The sequence below is a fragment of the Hibiscus syriacus genome, unplaced genomic scaffold (assembly GCF_006381635.1).
Source record: "Hibiscus syriacus cultivar Baekdansim isolate YM2019G1 unplaced genomic scaffold, ASM638163v2 tig00110348_pilon, whole genome shotgun sequence".
Classification (NCBI taxonomy): Eukaryota; Viridiplantae; Streptophyta; class Magnoliopsida; order Malvales; family Malvaceae; genus Hibiscus; species Hibiscus syriacus.
In genome coordinates this window covers 1,043,255-1,064,772 of record NW_024062699.1, presented here as the reverse complement: position 1 = coordinate 1,064,772, position 21,518 = coordinate 1,043,255, and the positions used below count along the sequence as shown (strand labels likewise).

Sequence of the window (21,518 nt, the reverse complement as noted above, 5' to 3'; positions counted from 1 at the left end):
CGTCTGAGGGTGAAAGGTTGTACTGAAGTTCAGTCAAGTTCCCAATGCTCCATGTAAAGATTTCCAAAATCTTAATGTGAATTGAGGATCTCGGTCAGACACTATCGAAATAGGCACGCCATGCAATTGAATAATCTCTCTAATGTACAACTTAATATACTTTTTCGTAGAAAAATCAGTTCGAACAGGAATGAAATGTGCTGACTTGGTCAATCGATCAACTATCACCCAAATCAAATCTCTTTTATTCAAAGTCAGAGGTAGCTCTGTCACAAAGTCCATCGTCACACTCTTTCACTTCCACTGAGGAATGGAGATTGGTTGCAACAATCCTAAAGGAACTTGATGCTCAGCTTTGACTTGCTGATATGTCAAACACTTGGACACAAACTCCGTGATACTTTTTCATTCCTTGCCACAAATACGGACTCTTAAGATCCATATACATCTTGTTTCCACCTGGGTGCATAGTCAAAGGACTACAATATGCTTTTGTTAACATATCCTTCTTCAATTCTTCATCATCTGAAATAACCAACATTCCTCTATAATATAGATGACCATCTAACTTGACTTTAAAATCCTTATTGTTTTCATTATGTGTTTGTTTCTTCCTTTTTAAACACCTCTCATCTTTGTTTTACAATTCCTTTATTCGATCTTACAATGTTGGCTTAAGTTTTAATTCTACAAGTAATGGACCATCAATACTCATTGACAATCTCGCATCTAAAGCTTGCAAAGTTGCAAACATCTTCTGACTTAAGGCATCAGCTACCACATTTGCTTTTCCGGGATGAAAATCAATTATCACATCATAATCCTTTAAGAATTCAACCCATCTTCTCTGCCTCAAATTTTTTTTTTGAGTTATAAGATACTTTAAGCTCTTATGATATGTATAGAGATAATAACGTTCTCCATATAAGTAGTGACGCCAAATCTTGAGAGTGAACACTACTGCAGCCAACTCCAAAACATGTGTCGGATAGTTCTTCTCATGTTGTTTCAATTGTCTAGATGTATATGCCACCACCTTCCCTTCTTGCATCAATACACATCCCAAACCATTATGGGACGCATCACTGTAAACCACGTAGTTCTTGCCAGACTCAGGTTGAACTAAAACGGAGTTTCTGTCAAAATTCTTTTTAATGCTTTAAAACTCTCATGACATTCAGAGGTCCAAACAAATGATACATTTTTCCTCATCAACTTGGTCAAATGAAAAACTATCATCGAAAAGTTCTTAACAATCCTTCAATAATAACCCGCAAGACACATGAAACTCCTCACTTCAGATACATTCTTTGGAACTTCCCAATCTAAAATGGCTTTGATCTTTTTTTAATCAACTCGAATTCCCTGTGCAGAAATCACATGCCCAAGGAATGTTACTTCATTTAACCAAAATTCACACTTATATAGTTTAGCATATAGCTTCTTATCCCGCAAAGTTTGCAAAACTACCCTAAAATATGCACTATGCTCTTCATTATACTTCGAATACACCAGTATATCATCAATGAAAACAACTAGAAACTGATCCAGATAAGGTTGAAACATTCTATTCATAAGATCATAAATGCAACAGGTGCATTCGTTACCCTAAACAGCATAACAATGAACTCATAATGACTATATCTCGTTCTAAAAGTCATTTTCGGAATATCTTTTTCCTTAATCTTCAATTGATGATAACCAGAGCATAAATCGATCTTATAGAATACCAAATCTCCCTTTAATAGATTAAACAAATAATCGATTCTAGGGAGGGTATATTTGTTCTTTATGGTTACCTTGTTAAGTTGTCTATAATCAATGTAGAGACCTATTGAACCATCATTCTTCTTTACAAAAAACACCGGAGCTCCCTAAGGTGACACACTTGGTCTGATAAATTCCTTATCGAACAATTCTTGTAACTGAATCTTTAACTCACTCAACTCTGTCAGTGCCATTCGGTAAGGTGCCATTGCAATAGGCGATGTTCCAGGCATTACTTCAATTTGAAATTCAACCTTTCTATCTAGAGGTAATCCTGGAAACAATGCAAGAAAAACATCGGAAAACTCTTCTAAAAACAAGGACCATGTCACTTGGTCATTTGTCATTCTCATGGTGACATTCATCCACCATATTCTAGATTGCTCTGTCAGCAAAGAGACTACTCCATCTAACTTCTTCACTTCAGAGCAGTGGAGACCGTCTAACATTATCTTCACATCATTAAGCCAAAGGTTTGCAGCAACAGGACATTCCTTAGCTTCACCCTTGAATTTAGGAGCTCCTAATCCTTTCAACTCTTTTTCCACATTCATTCTATGAGTTGAGGAAGCAGGAGGTTGGAAACGCGTCAAGATAGCGTCCAACGTCCTAAAGAACACATCTTGATCTTGTACAGACACTCTTGGAGGTGTCTGTTCTTTACCTTGTCTGGTCAGGGTAGGTGAATTGCTACTTCCCTCATGCCTATCATCTCCCACTTCACTTCAGGAGCTCTCTTGATCAGACATCTAATAAGACATAACCATATAACTCTATTAGCAATACAACATACTCATTACTCTTATTAGATCAGAAGTTTTCATTATTCTACTGGCATGTAAACTTTTTAAAACACTTTTAACTTCGGTTTATGCCTAGAATTGAATAAACCATAGCTCTGATACCATTAAATGTAGCACTCCTGACCTGTATCCGAATCCAAGATGTTACATTAACTTTTCAAAACAATTTACTTTATAAATAATAGTTGAATTTAGACATAACTGTGAAATAAGATTTGGTTGGAATCTTTGATCAACAATAAATAAACAAAACTTATCTTATATTAAAATTAAAACTTAATAATTTTCATATTTAGAATGTATGTTTACAAAACGATCATAGCATATACAATTCAAACATTTAATTACATGCCAATGATATTTACTGTAACAAAATAACCTACTATTAAAGTTGCTTCTAATATGATTTCTGATGAAGATATGTTGTCCCGACTTCATATCCATGCGCTTCTACTTTCTTTGATCCTACGTGTGAAACACTCACATGCTAAGTCATTAACTTAGTGAGACATATAATGAATAAATGAAATAATAATATATGCAATCAACTACTTTCAGTATGTATAACATGTCTCATATTTCAAATTAACAAGACATATATGATCATACATTTAACAAATAATAACTCATCACATTATGATATCCTAATTTGTTTTATTTGTTTTATTTTCCCATGTACATTACTGAGAACTAAAGATATGTGAGTACATTGAGGTTGTGCACAAATGTTGTCACAACAACTCGTATAAAATGCACCGAAGTGCCACATAGAATGTCCCAAAGGACCACATAGATATGTCCCAAAGGACTACATAGAAATGTCCCGAAGGACCACGTAAAATTGTCTCGAGGGACCGCGTAGAACCCTCGACTCTTGGCATGCCAATTATACCTCTAATTCTCATAAAATATACTATGGGCTTTACCATTTATATTCTTTATTATACCTTATAGCACATAGACGATTAATCACATAGGTCTTGTCTCATAACATATATCACATGTGCACATAATCACATATATCATATCATATAGCTTATGTTGTTTTCTCTTATGTTCATATCGATCGTATAACATATATAATAACATATAAACACATGTCACTTATGCATGTACTCATACTAATCATATCATTCACATGCTTGCAATTATGGAATTATGCAATCAACATAGGAAATAGACTTATCACAAGTCTTATTTCCATAAAACACCATATACAATATACTATGCTCTCATCTTAGCCTCAGTAGTCAAAACAATTCTCATATCTCTCTTGGTAAGTTTCACTTCATTGACTTGTCCGAACTTTGTTTTTGCTCGATATCTACACGAATATACAATCTATATAAATATCATAATTTGAATCACTACTAATCAATACACTTGATTCATAATTTCCATTTGATTAGTATCAGTATTCAAGGTACAGTACCGATACTTTCTTACCGTTGTATCGATACTATGCTTCAGTATCGATACCTATTATCGATTCTGGAATTTCATTCTAAAAATGGTATCGATACTTATATATTGGTATCAATACCCATGGTACCGATACTGCCACTTGGGTATCGATACCCTATGAAGGATTTATCATCTTTTTCCATATGGTATCGATACTGTTCATCCAGTATCGATACCTATCCCTAAATATCACTTCTTATTTCTTTGTAGTATCATTACTGTTCATCCAATACCGATACCACAAGCCCAGAATTTACTCCTACAACTCAAAAATTTACCAAAACTTATACAAATCCATACCTTAAACTCTTTTAACACATCAACCTTAACTACACTCACCCAAACCATCTTATATCCGTATAACACATCCTAATAGTCAATAACTCACCATAACACTTGAAAATAAGAATCTTACTAAACTTTCAACTTTGATATAATTCCTTTCTAACTTATAAATCTCTTATTTCTACTGACTATAAGTCAAATATAGCTTCAAATTCACTTACTAACTCTTTCTCCAAATTTCAATCAAAAACCCCTTTTCTTTAATCACTCATAATTTATAGTTCTTGTAAGTTTTATAACCCTTTAAGCTTTCCTTAAGCTTATGCATCACCCCAGAGACCAAAACTAAACTTAGAATTCAAGAAACAATCAATTTAAAACAAACTTAACTTAGGTATAAGCTCACAGTGGAGAGGAGAAAGGAAGGATGAAGAAAGAGAGAATTCTAGACTTTTTAATTAACTCTCTCCTCCCACTCCACGTGTTATATAACACCACTAGATGAATTAAACCAATATGCCCTTCCAACTTCCTTTCTTTGCTATTCAATCCTACACAACAATTTCTAAATAAATCCCTAAACTTTTCAATTTATCTAATTTGACCATAAATTTTTAAAATTTTGCAATTTAGTCACAACTCGATTTTTGGGATGTTACACATACAACGGTAGAGATTTTTCTTTTAAAAGATACGCTTACGTATATCTGGTACACGCATTAACGAACAATATATAATATCGAAAACCATTAGAAACAACATGAGATGGACCCCATAAATCGTGAACACTAAATGAAATGGTTAATCATATATAGTGTTAGACGTAGAAAAATGGCAAACAATGACTTTTACCAACTTGCCAAGCAGTACACATAACATCATTATTACTCAAATTAGAAACATTACAATCTCGACATAATGTAAGTAACGTATCACGAGATGAAAGTCCTGGACTTTTATGCCATAAATCAAAATCAACACCAACGCCACGAGTTACATTACACTCAGCACAAATATTATTGTGCAACTAAGCAGAATCAAATTCATAAAGGCCATCCATCTCTCACCCTTCAAGCAACGCCTTCATGTTCGTAACTCGAATCATATATTTATAAGCACGAACTTTAAGAAACATCCGATTATCGCTAGCAAGATTAGAGATAGATACCAATTTTTTTAAAATATAGGGAACAAGCGGAAGATGATTTAAATGTAAAGTACAAGAAGAAGCAAGTAACCCAGAGTGACCTATTTTAGAGATGGGTAATCTATTACCGTCACCTACAATGAGATTACTCTTTCGAATGTACTTCTCACTGCTGTCCACGTTAGTTGCCTCGGATGTTACATGGTGTGTGTCCCTAGAATCCACAAACCACTTCCTAGTAGAACTTGAAGCACCATGTCCCCTAAAATTGAATTACTGACCACAATTAACTACTACATCAGAAACATGACTAAAGAAAAGGCACAAACATTCGTTAAGGGATCAAGTTTAGTCATTACCATCGTATTATTACCAACTGAGACTCCACAAAATGTTTGATCAAATTATCCACTAGGTGACTCACCTTGTCACATAATTGGCATTGAACATGAGATTTACCACGACCATGACCTCCCTGATGTGGTATATGTTAGAGTATGTCCAAAGACCAATCATATGATGATTGTAATAATACTTTTATTTACCGATTTTATTGAATAAAGGCATTGCCGCTATTATTTTCAGTTATATATATATCTTTAACATAAACTGGAAGATAATAAAGGCCATATAATGACATAATTGTTATTATTAAAAGATCCCTAGTCAAGTATTATTATGGGCATGGACAATAATAATACGCTCAAGACTAACATGTTATTGATTGATGACAACGAGTTGTCATTGACATAGAGATGTCAGAATTAATACATGATTATATTGTTAGAGAACAATATATTGGATTGACCCACCATGAGCATACGTCTTGGATTATTATGTGATAGTCATAACATTACTCATAGTGATGGCTATATGTATAATCCTCATACTTGAGATCAATACTATCCCAACATATATTGTTGTATGTTTTGATGCAGCTAAACAAGCTCCGTAACTAGTTGCTCTATAAAGACTGTTATTGAATATATCTCAATATATGTAGTGGGTGTGTATGATTAAGATAGAATATGTCCTTCCTACATAATAAGAAATATATCATAGGCCACTTGATTGAGTAAGACTAGAAACGCATGGCCATGCTCGAATAAGTTGATATGAGATATCATAAACTATTCGTTAATTAAAGTCTACTCTAGAAATCAAGAAACAATAGATGGGCTATACAAGTGTGACTATTCCAAGACTTGTGCCTATTCTAGATATAAAGGACATAAGGATATAATACATAAAAGAGTTAATCACTAAGATGATATATCGAATCATATTTTCTTGTAATTTAGGTGACAATGATATATTGCTAGATGTCACTCATTGTATGTAATATTAGAATTGTTCTAATAATTACTTCTAATGTTACAAGAACCTACAGGGTCACACCCTAAGATTGAAACGAGCAAAAATGTACAATTTGTTGTAGGTTACTAAAATATATCTAGAGTTATTAAGTATATATATTTTAATAATCTCGAATATTTAATTTCAATTAATTAAATATAGATTTAATTAATTTGAAATAATAAAATCCCTGATATGATTAGGATAACTCGGATATAAAAGGATTATTAAATTCTAATTAATTAAATATAGATTTAATTAATTTGAACTAATAAAAACCCTAATATGACTAGGGTAACTTGGCTATAAAAGGGTGTGTTAGGTCTAGCAGCCATTTTGGGGAGAACACACACAAAACCTTCAGCCACTTTCTCTCAAAATTGTTTTGGGGGAAAACAAAATTGCTCTCAATCGGGTGAACTGAGTAGAGGCCGAGATGTGATTTCGTTGAGGCTTACGATTCGAACCGATCTACACCACCAGAATTCACTGCTTTCCTTGTTGTTTTTCAAGGAACCCGCTGTAAGTATTCACATCTCTTCCTCCCGATTTCAGTTTTTCGTACTTGGATCGCTGGTGAGACCGTCGAGTTTTGTTTCCGCTACACCATGGGGTGCGCCGACGGTCCTAACAGTATAGATGAACCAAACTGTTGCCCAGATGATTGAACCGATGTTGGCTTCATAGTATCAAACACCTTAAAATGAGCAAGACTGACACTAACTAATAGACTATCAGCTTCCTCAAAGGCTTTTTACTGAACTTCTGCATCAGTAAGCACAGAGATAACCCCCTCTAATGTAAAGGGCTCCCTACTTGCATTGATTACCGTGATGAAAGGTCAATATTCATACGAAAATCTATTTAAGATCGTCGCCACTTACTTGATCTCAAACATCAACCTCTCATATGTAGTAAGAGCATCACATATTTTCTTGACCTGAGAGATGAATGTAGGCATACTTAACTCCCCCTTACGAATGATGTTCAAATGATAACGAAGATTCATCATCATTGTCAAAGATTTACTCGTAAAAAAATTGGTGATGATGGACCAAAATTGAGCAACCATATCAGGCTCAACCAGATGAGGAAGAATAGTTGGACTCATAGTGGATAAAAGACAAGATGCAAATGCGTTGTCTTGGGAACAAACAACTCATATCCCTCATTTTCAGCAACCGTACCATCATCAAGAGTCACTGTTAGAGATGGGGAATCAATTGCTCTGGTAAGAAGCTTCTCAAGATGATGGCTCCAAACGACTAAAAGAATATATTGCTTTCATGAAAGGAAGTTGCTATCATCCTAGACAACACTTAACCTCTTGTTGGTGAAGACTCTGTAGAACAGCAGAAAAACCATCTGGATCCGTCATGGGACGAAAGCACATAGTTAAAACCCAAAAGATCTTAAGGCTAACGATACCATGTTGAATGATATGGTTTTCTGATTTGTATAACCTTATAGAAAGGATTATTTTATTCATTAAGAAAGACCACATATTTAAAGAATTATAGAAAGATGCAAGAATAATCCATGTAGTTATGCTAGCAATGCATTAAGTTATACTAGCCTTAACAATATAGTTGGAAATCATTCAATTCTCTCTTCTCAATTGCTAATAGTCTCGCACTGGTGGGAGATATGTTGATCGATAATGGATTCTTGTTGATTTTGATATAACAATTTTAAGGGTAAAATGTTTTTGGACTTAATTGAATTTATTCAAAGTTTTCAAAAATAATTCAAAGATCCATAAATAATAATTTTGAACATAAAAATAGGTTTATGGGCAAGCAGTACCAATATTGTTCTTACGATATTGATACAACATGAATAATAACAATATTATTCTTACAGTATCGATACTCATCTGGCAGTACCGATAGTGCCTGTTGTTTTCAAATGTGTTCAGGTTCAAGTAGGTAAAATTGGTATGATACTTAAAGGAGTATCAATACCCCTTGTATCGATACTATCTTAGCCTAACGATCATTAACAACTATTTTATTTAAAAGTTATCAGGGCAATACCGATACTCCTAGCCCGAGTATAGATACTCCATGTTCTGGTCAGTTTCATTTTGCAGCAATTAAGTCCCTAATGACCACAAACTCATTTCAACATATAAAAATAAGTTGACGACACTTGAAGAAGGTTACAACACCTATCCAAGCAATCTACATCAAGAGAAAAACTCTTTCAATCTTATTTTTCATTTTCTCTTGTACATAGTGTTTTTGTGAGCTTAAATTGTAAACATCTACCTTTTAGAGGTTTTATTGTTTACACAATTTTATCATTTGTAAAAGGGGAATGATTCTATCTTAGTCATTAAAAAGATAGAGAATTTGTAAAGGTTACTCTTAAGCATAGAAAAAGAAAGAAGACATTACTGAATTTGTTATAAATCTTTAGTATGGAGCTAAGGTAGTGAATGTAAACTTCATTAAGGAAGTTGAACCACTATAAATCTTTATGTCTAATTTCCTTATATTTTCTCCTCAATTTAAATTTTTTTGAAAAGTCAATTCACCCCTCTAAACTATATTTTCGGTATTCATAGAGCCTAATATCCCAATAATTCTGTCGACAGTGGGTGGGTGTTCGCCGCAATGGTAACGACCAATAGACTTTGGGTTAGGGATGGAATAAATGTTTTCAGAGTTTTGTGGCTTTTTAAAGATTTTTTATTTTTGATATTTTTTGTGTCACATTATGATTTTTAATTTTTTTAAAACTAAAATTTTTAAAATTATCATAATGTGACACGTGTCACTTAACGGAAAAAATTAACGGTCTTTACGACCCGAGCATTTAAAGTGGTAATGTTTTGTAACATTAGACACTCGGATGAATAAAAAAACTTTAGACACCTATTTGAGAAAAGTGATATAATTTTGACACTTATTTTTTAATTAATAATTGTTTTTTCATCTCTCCCCGCTCAAGAAAATGAACTCGTTTTTTTTGTTACCCTCCAACTCCAAAGCTTCGCTCTGATTAATCTTGGATCGATCCGGATCGTACACCTCACTTTGGTGGATAAGTTTCTCAACAGGAATTTTCTACATATACAAAGACTCGAACCTGAAATCTTGCTTAAAAACTATTAAACTACTTACCACTTGAACCAATCACCGTTGGTAAATTAATTTTCTATAGATCCAAAGTGGCAATAACATATCAAATGACTCCTTTTTCCCACCGACCCTCTCTTTCTCCGATATTTATTATATAGTGAGAGATTAAATGTCAGAGAACTCTATTCACCATTTATAACATATGATACATTAATCATGTTATTATATTCAACGCATCGAATTAAAAACACTATCTATATCTATAATAATATTAAAAAACCAAGTCAATAACACTACCCCCTAGACTTATGAACGCTACATTATCAGTAGTTGTTCCTATGTTTACAATTTATAATTATAATCAAAACCAATTATTATTAAATATTAAGTAATTAATTTATTTTTACATTTCAATTGACAAATTATAATGCATAAAAAGCTCAGAAGAATGTTTACCAAAAGAAAAAAGAAAAGCTGACAAGGATGATCGTATTTTAATCTAATATCTTAAATTTTCTGAACTTTTATTTTTGCCCCAGTTTCTATATGTTTATTACTATGAAAAGATGACAACTTTTAATCATAACGAACGCAAAGATAGAACAGGGCAATATGCAGTGTGAGAGACCGGACTGGATAGAGTTTTAAAAGATCCGGATCGATTACGGTAGCATGATTTTATATTAGAAAAATAATTTTTATAAAATTTTAAAGATAAATTTATAAATTTTAGAAGATGAAAATATATTTTAATTAAAATAAATTTAAAAATTTTAAAAGATAATTACCTCCACCAAATTTCAATCGATTCGTCGCTAACTACACTTGTGAGTAAATGGTATTGTGAAAGTTGTAGGTGAAAAATAATAAATATTCCCTCGACTTTTCTAAAGGTCATCTTGGTGCATCATTATAGAAGTACCAAACTTTTTAATCTCTCATTAATTCTCATTTATTAAGTATACTGCATTACCATATACGATTGAATATCAGGCCTTCTTTTTCTTTCTGCTATATAGGTAGTAAACATTAGTATATTTTTGCCTAATACAAGTGGCTCAAGAAGACTTGGAAGTGAAACATGGACATGGACCAACAACTTGACCCCAACAAAACATTTTGGCTAAACCCAGAGAAAGAGAAAGAGGAAGAGGAAGAAGAAGAGGAAGAGGAAGAGGAAGAGGAAGAGGAAGAGGAAGAGGAAGAGGAAGAGGAAGAGGAAGAGGAAGAGGAAGAGGTGGGCGTGGACCTTTTAGCAAGGCATTCCAGCTCAAGGCATCCACCCAATGTAGTCGGAGCTACTGCTACTACTGCAGGAGGTGAGCCTGTCCCTACCCATGGAACTATACCTGAAATTCTCGACCAACAGGTGGAAGAGAAATAAGATGCACCAGTAACTGCGTATGGCGGTCAACCAAACGAAGCGGTGGGCGGTGAGAATAGGGAAGGCGGTGGAAACAACGTTTATTTTGACAAGGTCCAAGGTACCCAATTTTCTCATAACCATTCTCACTATGTGATCCCAGTGAATCTCTTTTAGTTTTTACCTTCGTCAATGTTAATCTTTTTTTCACACTGCTCCGTTTATACCAAAAACAAGGCTGCCTTGCCTTGCCATTATTGGCAACGTGATAAAAGTTGAGGACCATCAAGTTTTCGTTTCTTTTGCTCCTTCTGCATGTGACTGACACTGACGCTCAACCTTTACATTTATTCACCATTCCCCATTGAAGTTCCATTTCCAATATATTATATAGTTACCTTGCAGAGAAGTAACGAACTAGTTCCCAGGATCATTGAACATTTGCATAATTAAATAATATTAATTTTTAATTAAGATGTTTGTATGTTAAACTATGGTTAAATGTTAGAGTTTGACCTGAATTTGAGTTTATCTATAAAAATGCGATTTTTGGTTTATGTTCTAATATTCCATTTATTAGTTACAAGTCTCAGATATTTAACTAAATCATGGCATAAAAATTGTAGACATTTAACTAAATCATGGCATAAAAATTGTAGACATCTTTGTTCAAATTGAAATGTTTTACACAGATAAAATGATTAGACCACAGTTGCGTAACAAAGTGTTTTGCTTCATGGGTGCAGGCACTGAATCCATCAATGAAACTAATGGAATGCAATCTGAGACTGTAAAAATCCCGAGCACCGAAATCAATCATCAAACAGAGAAAATTTCTGAGGACAAGAAAGATTTTGTTTGAGTGCATCACCAGCTGAACATTTACATGAAGCAAATGGAAGTTCCAAGCGTTTTGAGAATGAAACCAAAGTAGAGGCCAATGTCGACTTAATCGAAGAAATCGAAGAGGATTTGATGGAATTCGATGTTGAAAGGGTTTTAGATAAACAAAATACACATGATTTGTATTGTCCAAATTGCAATTCCTGCATCACAAAAAGGGTTATCCTTACTAGAAGAAGGCCAAAAGTTTCAATACGCCACAAATCGAAGCGTGGCAGCAAGCTGGATCCTGTTCCTAATTCTGCTGGTTTTGGTGGAAGTGATGACACACCTGAAAAACATTCAGATGCTAATGTAGCTGCAACACCGGATGAGCAAAAAGATAGTAGTGAACAAGAACAAAAGCAGGAAAAAGAAGCATTCAGCTGCTTATCATGCTTCAGCCTTTTCATTCCTATAGGTATTTCGTTACTTGTCGCATAATAATCTAATTATCTGACTGATCATTACAGCAGAAACAACTCTATGCATACAGTACTAACCTCATATGCATGCATGCAATGTCCATTTTGATCCATGCAATTTTTGTATGGCCATGGAACCTCATGTCATCCTTTAAATATTGAAGGGAATGGTTGTTTCAAGATCTTTCAGTTCTTCAGACGGAAGAGACAGACTGAACAGGCACGAAGTATGCAAGAGATAAAACAGAGGGAATACACTGGAAGTGGCCAAGGAACAAACCTGAGTGAAAACACACAAAGTCCTCAAGTGATAAGCCCGGAGGGGAAAATACAAAGCCCTCAAGTTATAATCCAGAATGGAAACACAGAAACTCCTCAACTGGTAAGCCACAATGAAGACACACAAAGTCCTCAAAAGGGAAGCCACAATGTGGACATCAGTAGTCCTCAACATATGAACCATATTGAAGATGCACACAAACCTCAAGAGATAAACTGGAATGAAGATACACAAAGTCCTCAACAGATAAGCCGTGATACAAACATGAGCAGTCCTCAACATATAAATCATAATGAAGATGCACAAAAAGCTCAACCTATAAGCTGGAATGAAAATGAACAAAGTCCTCAGGCCATAAATCAAAACAACAGCACGCGAAGTCCTCAAAAGATAACTACAGATAGAACAAGTTGGGTTTTTTCTATTTTCGCTTCTCATAAGGGCAAAGAAACAGCTGAGAAAGGTATGGCTAAGTTTTCATTCAATAAAAGATGAAATTCTGTTATGGCTATTTGCCTATTATTGTCTTTGTATGTTGTTGCTTACCTTTTTCTCTTTGTATGGAGTTCGTTGTTGCTTAGGAGATTTCGGGTTGCCCAGGAACTTCTGTTTTAGTGTTTTCCTCTCTGTTCTAATTGTCTCCATAAAGCCTTTTAAACTAGTTGAAGTAGGTCCTTTCAAGTATTTTATGTGCTTTACCTTAATAGCTGTCTCTGTTAGACTGTAAAAACTTTGTTTCAAAGGAAAGTTCTCATTGATTAATCCCGAATTATAATCCCTTTACTATCTTGGTAGTCACCATCATATTATTCTTACTAATAGCACTCTATGTGTGTCTGACATGGAATATTGGAATCTTCCCCGGTTCAAGCTGGTCATGCAATATCAGTACAAAGTGCTGCAGCGCCACCTCCCTCACTTATCAACAAGGGATATATTGATGGCGCAGCTATAAAAACCAAAGAACCTGGAATAAGTAATATTATTTCTTCAACAAACAGCTCCCTACTTGACAAGCTGAAAGCTGACCCTTCTGAGCAGAAGCCAGATATTGATATGTTCCAGAGAAACGCTGGTATGTGCATATTTGTATTGCAGCGTTTCTATAAGATTATTTTACTGCTAAGCATCCTTTTCAAATTTGCTTTATGCAGAAGTGACATCTATTATTAGATACTTATCAAAAGCTCCGATGCATTTGACGGTGTTATTCACTTAATGGAATGTGCTCTTTGAAAATGAAAAAAATACTTCTTTCCCACATGTATTGTCTCGTATACTTGATTGCTGTTGTAATGCAATTTGTCAAACGTTAGATCCGTTGAAATCCAGACTTTTCTGCATTGTCTTCCATTGCACTATGATGCAGGTAATAATGAGATAATGGATATTGAAACCGGGCTCCTTGATCCAATATTACAGTCGGGGACGGATGTGACACCTTTCTCTCAGAGAATAACAGAAGCTGAACGCAGAGGATCAGATGCTGGTGAAATTCATGACTGGGAAATTCTGGAAAGCATTGTCTACGGCGGATTAATCGAATCAATCACAAGTTTAGGGGTTGTATCTTCTGCAGCTGGTGCGGGTGCCAATACATGTAAGTTTTCTCTCTTTCCCCCTTCTCTAGATTACATCAAATGGTTTCAGTAGGTGCATATTTTTCCGTCCCTTAAATATCAAATATATGCATATATATGTATCACTTCCAGTTGATGTATTTACCAATGGAAAGAACAACTTGAAACTTTATAATGAATCTGCTTCCTTGCATGCAACATATGCATTACGCCAAGTTTTTGTTTTGATATTACAGTGAATGTTTTGGCTTTGGGAGTGGCAAATCTGATTGGAGGACTTATAATCATTCTTCATAATGTGAGTTATTTCCATCCAAGTAATTTAAAATTTTAAAATGAAAATTTCCTTGTAGTCTACCTCATTCCTTTCACCATACTTAACATTAAACTTTCAGCTTAAAGAACTGAAAAATGACCCTGGCATTGAGGAAGACCGGTATCGAGTGCTTTTGGGACGGAGACAGGATTTCATAATGCATGTGATTGTGATTATTTTATCATTCCTCATTTTTGGCATGGCTCCTCCTGTTGTCTATGGCTTCTCGTTTCGTAAGAGTGATGATAAAGACCTCAAGCTCGCAGCAGTTGCTGGCGCTTCTCTAATATGCATCTTTTTGCTGGCACTCGGTAAAGGCCATGTTCAAAGACCACATCGAACTTACTTCCGATCTTTGTCATATTACATCGGCCTGGGGATTACGGTGTCTGGCATCTCGTACGTAGTTGGTCAACTGCTCAAGAAACTGATTGAGCAGCTTGGTTTGTTTGATCAAGTTGAACTGTCAGCTCCCCATTTTTGGAGACAGCATCGATGGAGGTGGGAAGAGCATCCTATTGAAGTTATGGGATTTGTTGACGAAAACGGGTAAAGAAAACGAAAGAACACGAGAATTTTACGAGGTTCGGCAATGTGCTTACGTCCTCGGTGCCTAGGCGGCGCTAGAAGTTTTATTCAATGATCTTTTTAGGTCTAGGTTACATCTCTATTTATAATAGAAAACCCTGGTACATAATTACAAAATCAACCCTGTACCGTACCACGGGGGCTGCGCCCCCACACCCCCAACCCACATAATTCGTAACCCCACAACGAGACTTTTTATGAGCCATACATAACAAATCTCCACCTTGGTGAATATCCTGCCCCTTGGAAACTTCAATGTGGGTTGGGTTACCTTGCTTCTTTAACAACTCGAAACATTCAACAAGTCCAAGCAATGCTTGAACTTGTCTGTCGTAACTGGCTTGGTGAACATATCAGCGGCATTCTCATCAGTATGTACCTTCTGAAACAAAACCTCTCCAGATGCAACCAACTCTCTGATCTTGTGGAACCTTACATCAATATGTTTAGTTCTAGCACGATACACCTGATTCTTAGCCAAGTGAATAGCACTTTGATTATCACAAAGCAACTGAACTCCACCTTGTTGAACACCCAACTCCTTCACTAAACCAGTAAGCCATAAAGCTTCTTTTGCAGCTTCAGCCGCTGCCATGTATTCAGCTTCAGTTGTAGATAGTGCCACGACAGATTGAACAGTAGACTTCCAGCAAATAGGCCCTCCACCAAGAGTAAACACATACCCTGTCGTAGATCTTCTATTATCCAAGTCACCTGCATAATCTGAATCCACATATCCTACAACCAAAGGATTATCCCGCTGACTCACAAAAACAATTCCATGTCCCACAGTACCCTTTAAGTACCGAAAGATCCACTTGACTGCATCCCAATGTTGCTTACCAGGTTTAGACATGTACTTACAAACTTGACTAACAGCATGAGCTAAATCAGGACGAGTACATACCATCGCATACATCAAGCAGCCAACAGCATTAGAATACGGAACCTTTGCCATATTTTCAGCTTCCTTATCTGTCTTAGGGCACTGTTCTGATGAGAGCTTAAAGTGATTCGCCAATGGAGTGCTAACTGGTTTCGCGCTGCTCATCGCAAACCTTTCTAGCATTTTCTCAACATAACCCCGTTGAGATAGCCGCAATTTCCTTGAGTCTCTGTCCCTGCAAATTTCCATTCCAAGAATTTTCTTTGCAGCACCTAAATCTTTCATATCAAATTCCTGACTCAATAAAGTTTTCAAACCGATAACATCATCCATGTTCTTCGCAGCAATCAACATATCATCAACATACAGTAATAGAAAAATAAAAGAACCATCATCAAGGCTCTTAACATAGACACAACAATCATACTCACATCGGTTGTAGCCAATCTTGATCATATAGGAGTCAAACCGTTTATACCACTGTCTCGGAGACTGTTTCAACCCGTACAAAGATTTCTTCAATCTGCAAACTAAATGCTCATTTCCAGGTTGAGTGAAACCTTCAGGTTGCCGCATGTAGATCTGCTCCTCTAAATCACCATGCAAAAAAGCAGTTTTAACATCCATCTGCTCTAAATGCAAATCCCAACTAGCCACCAATGCAAGTACTGCTCGGATTGAAGTGTGCCTGACCACAGGAGAAAAGATTTCATCATAATCAACTCCTTTCTGCTGTGAAAAACCCTTCGCTACCAAACGAGCCTTGAACTTCTCCCCCTCTTTTTCTGTTACTGCTGGTTTCTTCTTATACACCCATTTGCAACCAATCGACTTCTTACCCTCAGGAAGGGGAACTAACTCCCATGTGCGATTGTGATTCAAAGACTCCATCTCCTCAACCATGGCTGCCATCCACTTGTCGTTTTCCTGACTAGTAACAGCATCATGAAAAGTAACTGGATCATCACTGCTAACAGTAAGTGCAAAAGATACCAAGTCTTCAAAACCCAATCTGTTCGGAGGCTTTATATTCGTCCGTCTCACCCTGTCTCTGGCGAGACTATAATCCTGCAAATCATCCGTAGTGGAACCACCAGAAGTCGGTTGAGAAGTTTCTGGTTTCTCAACTGGAAACTGCTCGAAATCTACCACTGTCGTGTCTTGCTTCTGCTGCAACATAGACTGTTCATCAAAAACGACATCTCTACTAATCACAACTTTCTTCGCAACTGGATCCCAGAACTTGAATCCTTTGACACCTTTCTTGTAACCCAGAAAAATGCACTCCTTCGATTTTGCATCAAGTTTGGATCTCTCATCAGCAGGTACATGCACATAAGCAGGACAACCAAAAATCCGTAAGTTATCAAAACTAACATCATGACCAGTCCATACCTCTTCTGCAACTTTCCCAGCCAGCGATGCCCTTGGCGATCTGTTGATAAGGTAACATGCCATGTTAACAGCCTCAGCCCAGAAGTGTTTGGGAAGCCCCACATTCAACCGCAAACATCTGGCTCTTTCATTCAACGACCTGTTCATTCGTTCCGCAACACCATTCTGTTGTGGTGTCTTGCGCACTGTAAAATGCCTCTGAATCCCATGTTCCTTACAGAATTGTAGGAACTGTGAATCTGTGTACTCCGTACCATTGTCAGACCGCAAACACTTGATTTTTCGTCCTGTTTGGTTTTCTACCTCAGTTTTCCACAGCTTGAACTTCTCAAAAACTTCAGATTTCTGTTTCAAAAAATACACCCAAACTTTCCGTGAAAAATCATCAATAAAAGTAACATAGTACCTAGATCCACCCAAAGACGATGTCGTGGAAGGCCCCCATACATCAGAATGCACATAATCAAGAATCCCTTGAGTTGTGTGCTTCGCAGTCTTGAAACGGACTTTAGTCTGTTTACCAAGAACACAATACTTGCAAAAGTCGAGCTTACAGCTTTTGACACCATGCAACAAGTTTCTCTTGTGTAATTCTGCCATACCACGTTCACTAAGATGAGCAAGACGCATATGCCACAATTTTGTCGTATCATCACAGGACTCAACAGAGTGAACTCCACCTGCAACGGTACTCCCTAACAATCTGTAGATATTCCCTGCAGTCATCTTGCCTTTCATCACAGTCAATGCTCCTTTAACAATCCGAATGGTTTCCCTATCCTCGTCAGCCTTAGGGATAAAACCATTCTTGTGCAAAGTGCCCAAGGAAATCAAATTCTTCTTCAAGTCTGGGATATGTCGAACACCACTCAACGTCCGAACGGAGCCATCGTGCATCTTAATTCTGACATCACCAATACCAACAATATTGCAACATCGATCATCACCCAAATAAACCATCACAGACTTGGATGAGCCATCACGCTTCTCATCGGTCTGCTTTTTCAACTTCGGACAGTCTCGCTTCATATGTCCCGCCTCCTTGCACTTGTAACAGTGAATCGTCTTCTTATCCCTGGATTTGGATCTGGAATTCCGCTTCCCGGACCCTGCCTTCTCTGGCTTCCGTCCACGATCTCGATTACCCTTGACATATAAGCTATCGGCTTGAGAGCTTTCCCCTGCATTCTGCTTCCGCTGGTTGTGAGCCAACAAGGCTGCAGTAATCTCCTCAACGTTGATAGTCTCTTTCCCATATGTAAGAGTAGTCACCATGTGTTCGTAAGAGGAAGGCAACGAACACAACAGAATCATCGCTCTATCTTCATCCTCAATTTTCACATCAAGCCGAGCCAGATCAGAAACGATTTGATTGAAGACATTCACGTGTTGCGCCAAATCGTGATCGTCCTGCATCTTCAGCCCATACAGCCGCTGCTTCAGATACAGTTTTGTCGTTAAGGATTTGGACATAAACTGACTTTCCAACTTCCTCCAAATTTCGTCTGGAGACGATAGATGCATGACGTGATACATGACCTCGTCCGCCAAGCATAATCGTATGGTTCCTGCCGCTCGCTGCTGTAATTCTTCCCAATCTTCCTCATCCATCGACGCCGGCTTTGTAGGTCGCAAAGCCTTCAAGATCCCTTGCTGCGCCAATAGATCCTTCACCCTCGTTTGCCATAATCCGAAGTTACCCTGACCATCGAATTTCGCGACTTCGAATTTTGCTCCTGACATCTGATACCAATTGTTGACGAAAACGGGTAAAGAAAACGAAAGAACACGAGAATTTTACGAGGTTCGGCAATGTGCTTACGTCCTCGGTGCCTAGGCGGCGCTAGAAGTTTTATTCAATGATCTTTTTAGGTCTAGGTTACATCTCTATTTATAATAGAAAACCCTGGTACATAATTACAAAATCAACCCTGTACCGTACCGCGGGGGGCTGCGCCCCCACACCCCCAACCCACATAATTCGTAACCCCACAACGAGACTTTTTATGAGCCATACATAACAGGATTGAATTCCAATGAATTTGGAGTAGAATGATGTCATGACCATTAATTCTCAGTCAGTCTCGTAAATTAGTTCTTTTTGTTGTTATTGGAATATCTATATTCTCGTCGGTGCCTTACTTGGGGATACAAATGAACTTGTAAAAGAAATAAGATTCCAAACTTCTTTGTTTGATTTTCTCAGGATTGATTTCGTCTCAGATTGTTACTTCTAATGGGATGAGACACTAGATCTCTTAGCAAGATACTCAAGATGAGCATCGATAGCGTCCAAGAAGAACAAAGAGTCACAAAGAAAGTAAAGAATTGAGAAATAACAATTGAAGATAATGAAACAATTCAACAAACGGAAAACATGCAAACTGAAGATGAATCTCAAGATGAAGTTGCTGCGACCAAAGAACGCCCTATGAGTCCTGAGAAAATCTCATATGCTGCCATGGCTGCCGGTGGATCAACTATGAACAAAAATCCCCCCGTCAAGATGCCTGAAGAAGAAATAGTTTTCCAAGAAGGAGATGTCACCATGGACAATTCTGGAGATTATCCTAAAATAAGCTTCTCTAAGCGAATTCATGACTTGATTGAACGAAACATGAAGCAAGTTATTATCACTAGACTGCTGGGAAAGAATATAGGATATAAAGCTCTGATAAATAGGATTCATGCGTTATGAAAGCCGATAGGCAATTTCAATTTGATAGATCTTGATAACAACTACTACTTAGTGAAATTTGAAAATCTTGAGGATTATACGAGAGTTCTCACTGATGGTGCTTGGATGATTTATGGAAGTTACCTGACAGTTCAACCATGGTCGAGGAACTTTACCACATCTGAAAAACATCCTTCACAAGTCAATTCTTGGCTGCGCCTACCTGATCTACCTTACAGGTATTACAATACTGTGCTAATTAGGACAATTCCGAATACGATTGGAAGAGTCGTCAAAATTGATTACAATACCAAAGTTGGAGAGAGGGGAAAATTTGCTAGAATTGCAGTAGTAATTGATCTGAATAAGCCTCTTACTCCATGCATGGGAATTGGCGATTTTATCCAAAAGATTGAATATGAAGGTCTGCAACAAATCTGCTTCAAATGTGGTACCTATGGGCATGCAAAAGAAGCCTATCAAACCAATCAAAAAGAAAAGCAGATGGAAATTACTAACACTAGCCATGTTATTGAAGAACAATCAAATTTTAAAAATAGCAAAGAAAACCCTTTTGGCCCTTGGATGGTTGTTCAACCAAGAGGAAGAAGAAGTAGATATCAAAGAACTCAAATTAAAAACAAAGAATTAGAAGGAACACCAAAACAAGGATCTAGATTTGCTCCACTCTAAGAAGAACCGTTGGAGGAAGAACCTAGGGATAGAAATAAAGAATATCAAAATTTAAGTAGGGAAACTGATATACAAATACCTGCTACAAAAACAAACACATCAAAGAACCAGATGAAAAACAGAATGAGAGATAGAGAAATAACGAGAAACAAAGACATATTAACCCAGGCAGAAGTAAATACAAACCAAACCCAGAAGAGAGATGCTCCCATCAGTCTTGAAGTTGACAATAACATCTTAATTGATGTTCCTATTACTGACGGAGAAATGGTAGTGGGTAAAGACCATACTAAGGAACTGAATATAGGAAAAATTCAAGTCATGGAAAAGGAAGACGTTCGAATCAGTGAACATAGTTTAACTGTGGGAGATGGAACATATACAACTATATCCATTCAAGAAGATGATAACAACCGGAATCCTACTTCCAGATGGAATTTCAACAGGAAGCCAAACCAAATTTCTCGCATTACAAAAAAGGCCTTAAAGTCAGAAAATCTAAAACTCCTATCATTCCTAACATTC

At 36.6% G+C, this 21,518-nt stretch overlaps 1 protein-coding gene and 1 pseudogene across 1 annotated transcript; both read left to right on the top strand.

Annotated features, from left to right (window-relative positions):
* Positions 1–6,335: 6,335 nt before the first annotated feature.
* Positions 6,336–19,785, top strand: LOC120120899 (annotated as a pseudogene).
* Positions 19,786–20,000: 215 nt separating this feature from the next.
* On the top strand, positions 20,001–20,993 carry LOC120120897. The gene is made up of 2 exons (XM_039140405.1): positions 20,001–20,249; positions 20,325–20,993. The coding sequence occupies exons 1-2, from the start codon at positions 20,001–20,003 to the stop codon at positions 20,991–20,993; spliced, it is 918 nt and encodes a 305-aa protein (XP_038996336.1).
* Positions 20,994–21,518: the final 525 nt, after the last annotated feature.

Coding starts and splice junctions, on each gene's coding strand:
- LOC120120897 (XM_039140405.1), top strand. CDS start 20,001: ATGCAAACTGAAGATGAATCTCAAGATGAAGTTGCTGCGACCAAAGAA. Junction 20,250..20,324: donor TTGAACGAAACATGAAGCAA/GTTATTATCACT, acceptor GCGTTATGAAAG/CCGATAGGCAATTTCAATTT.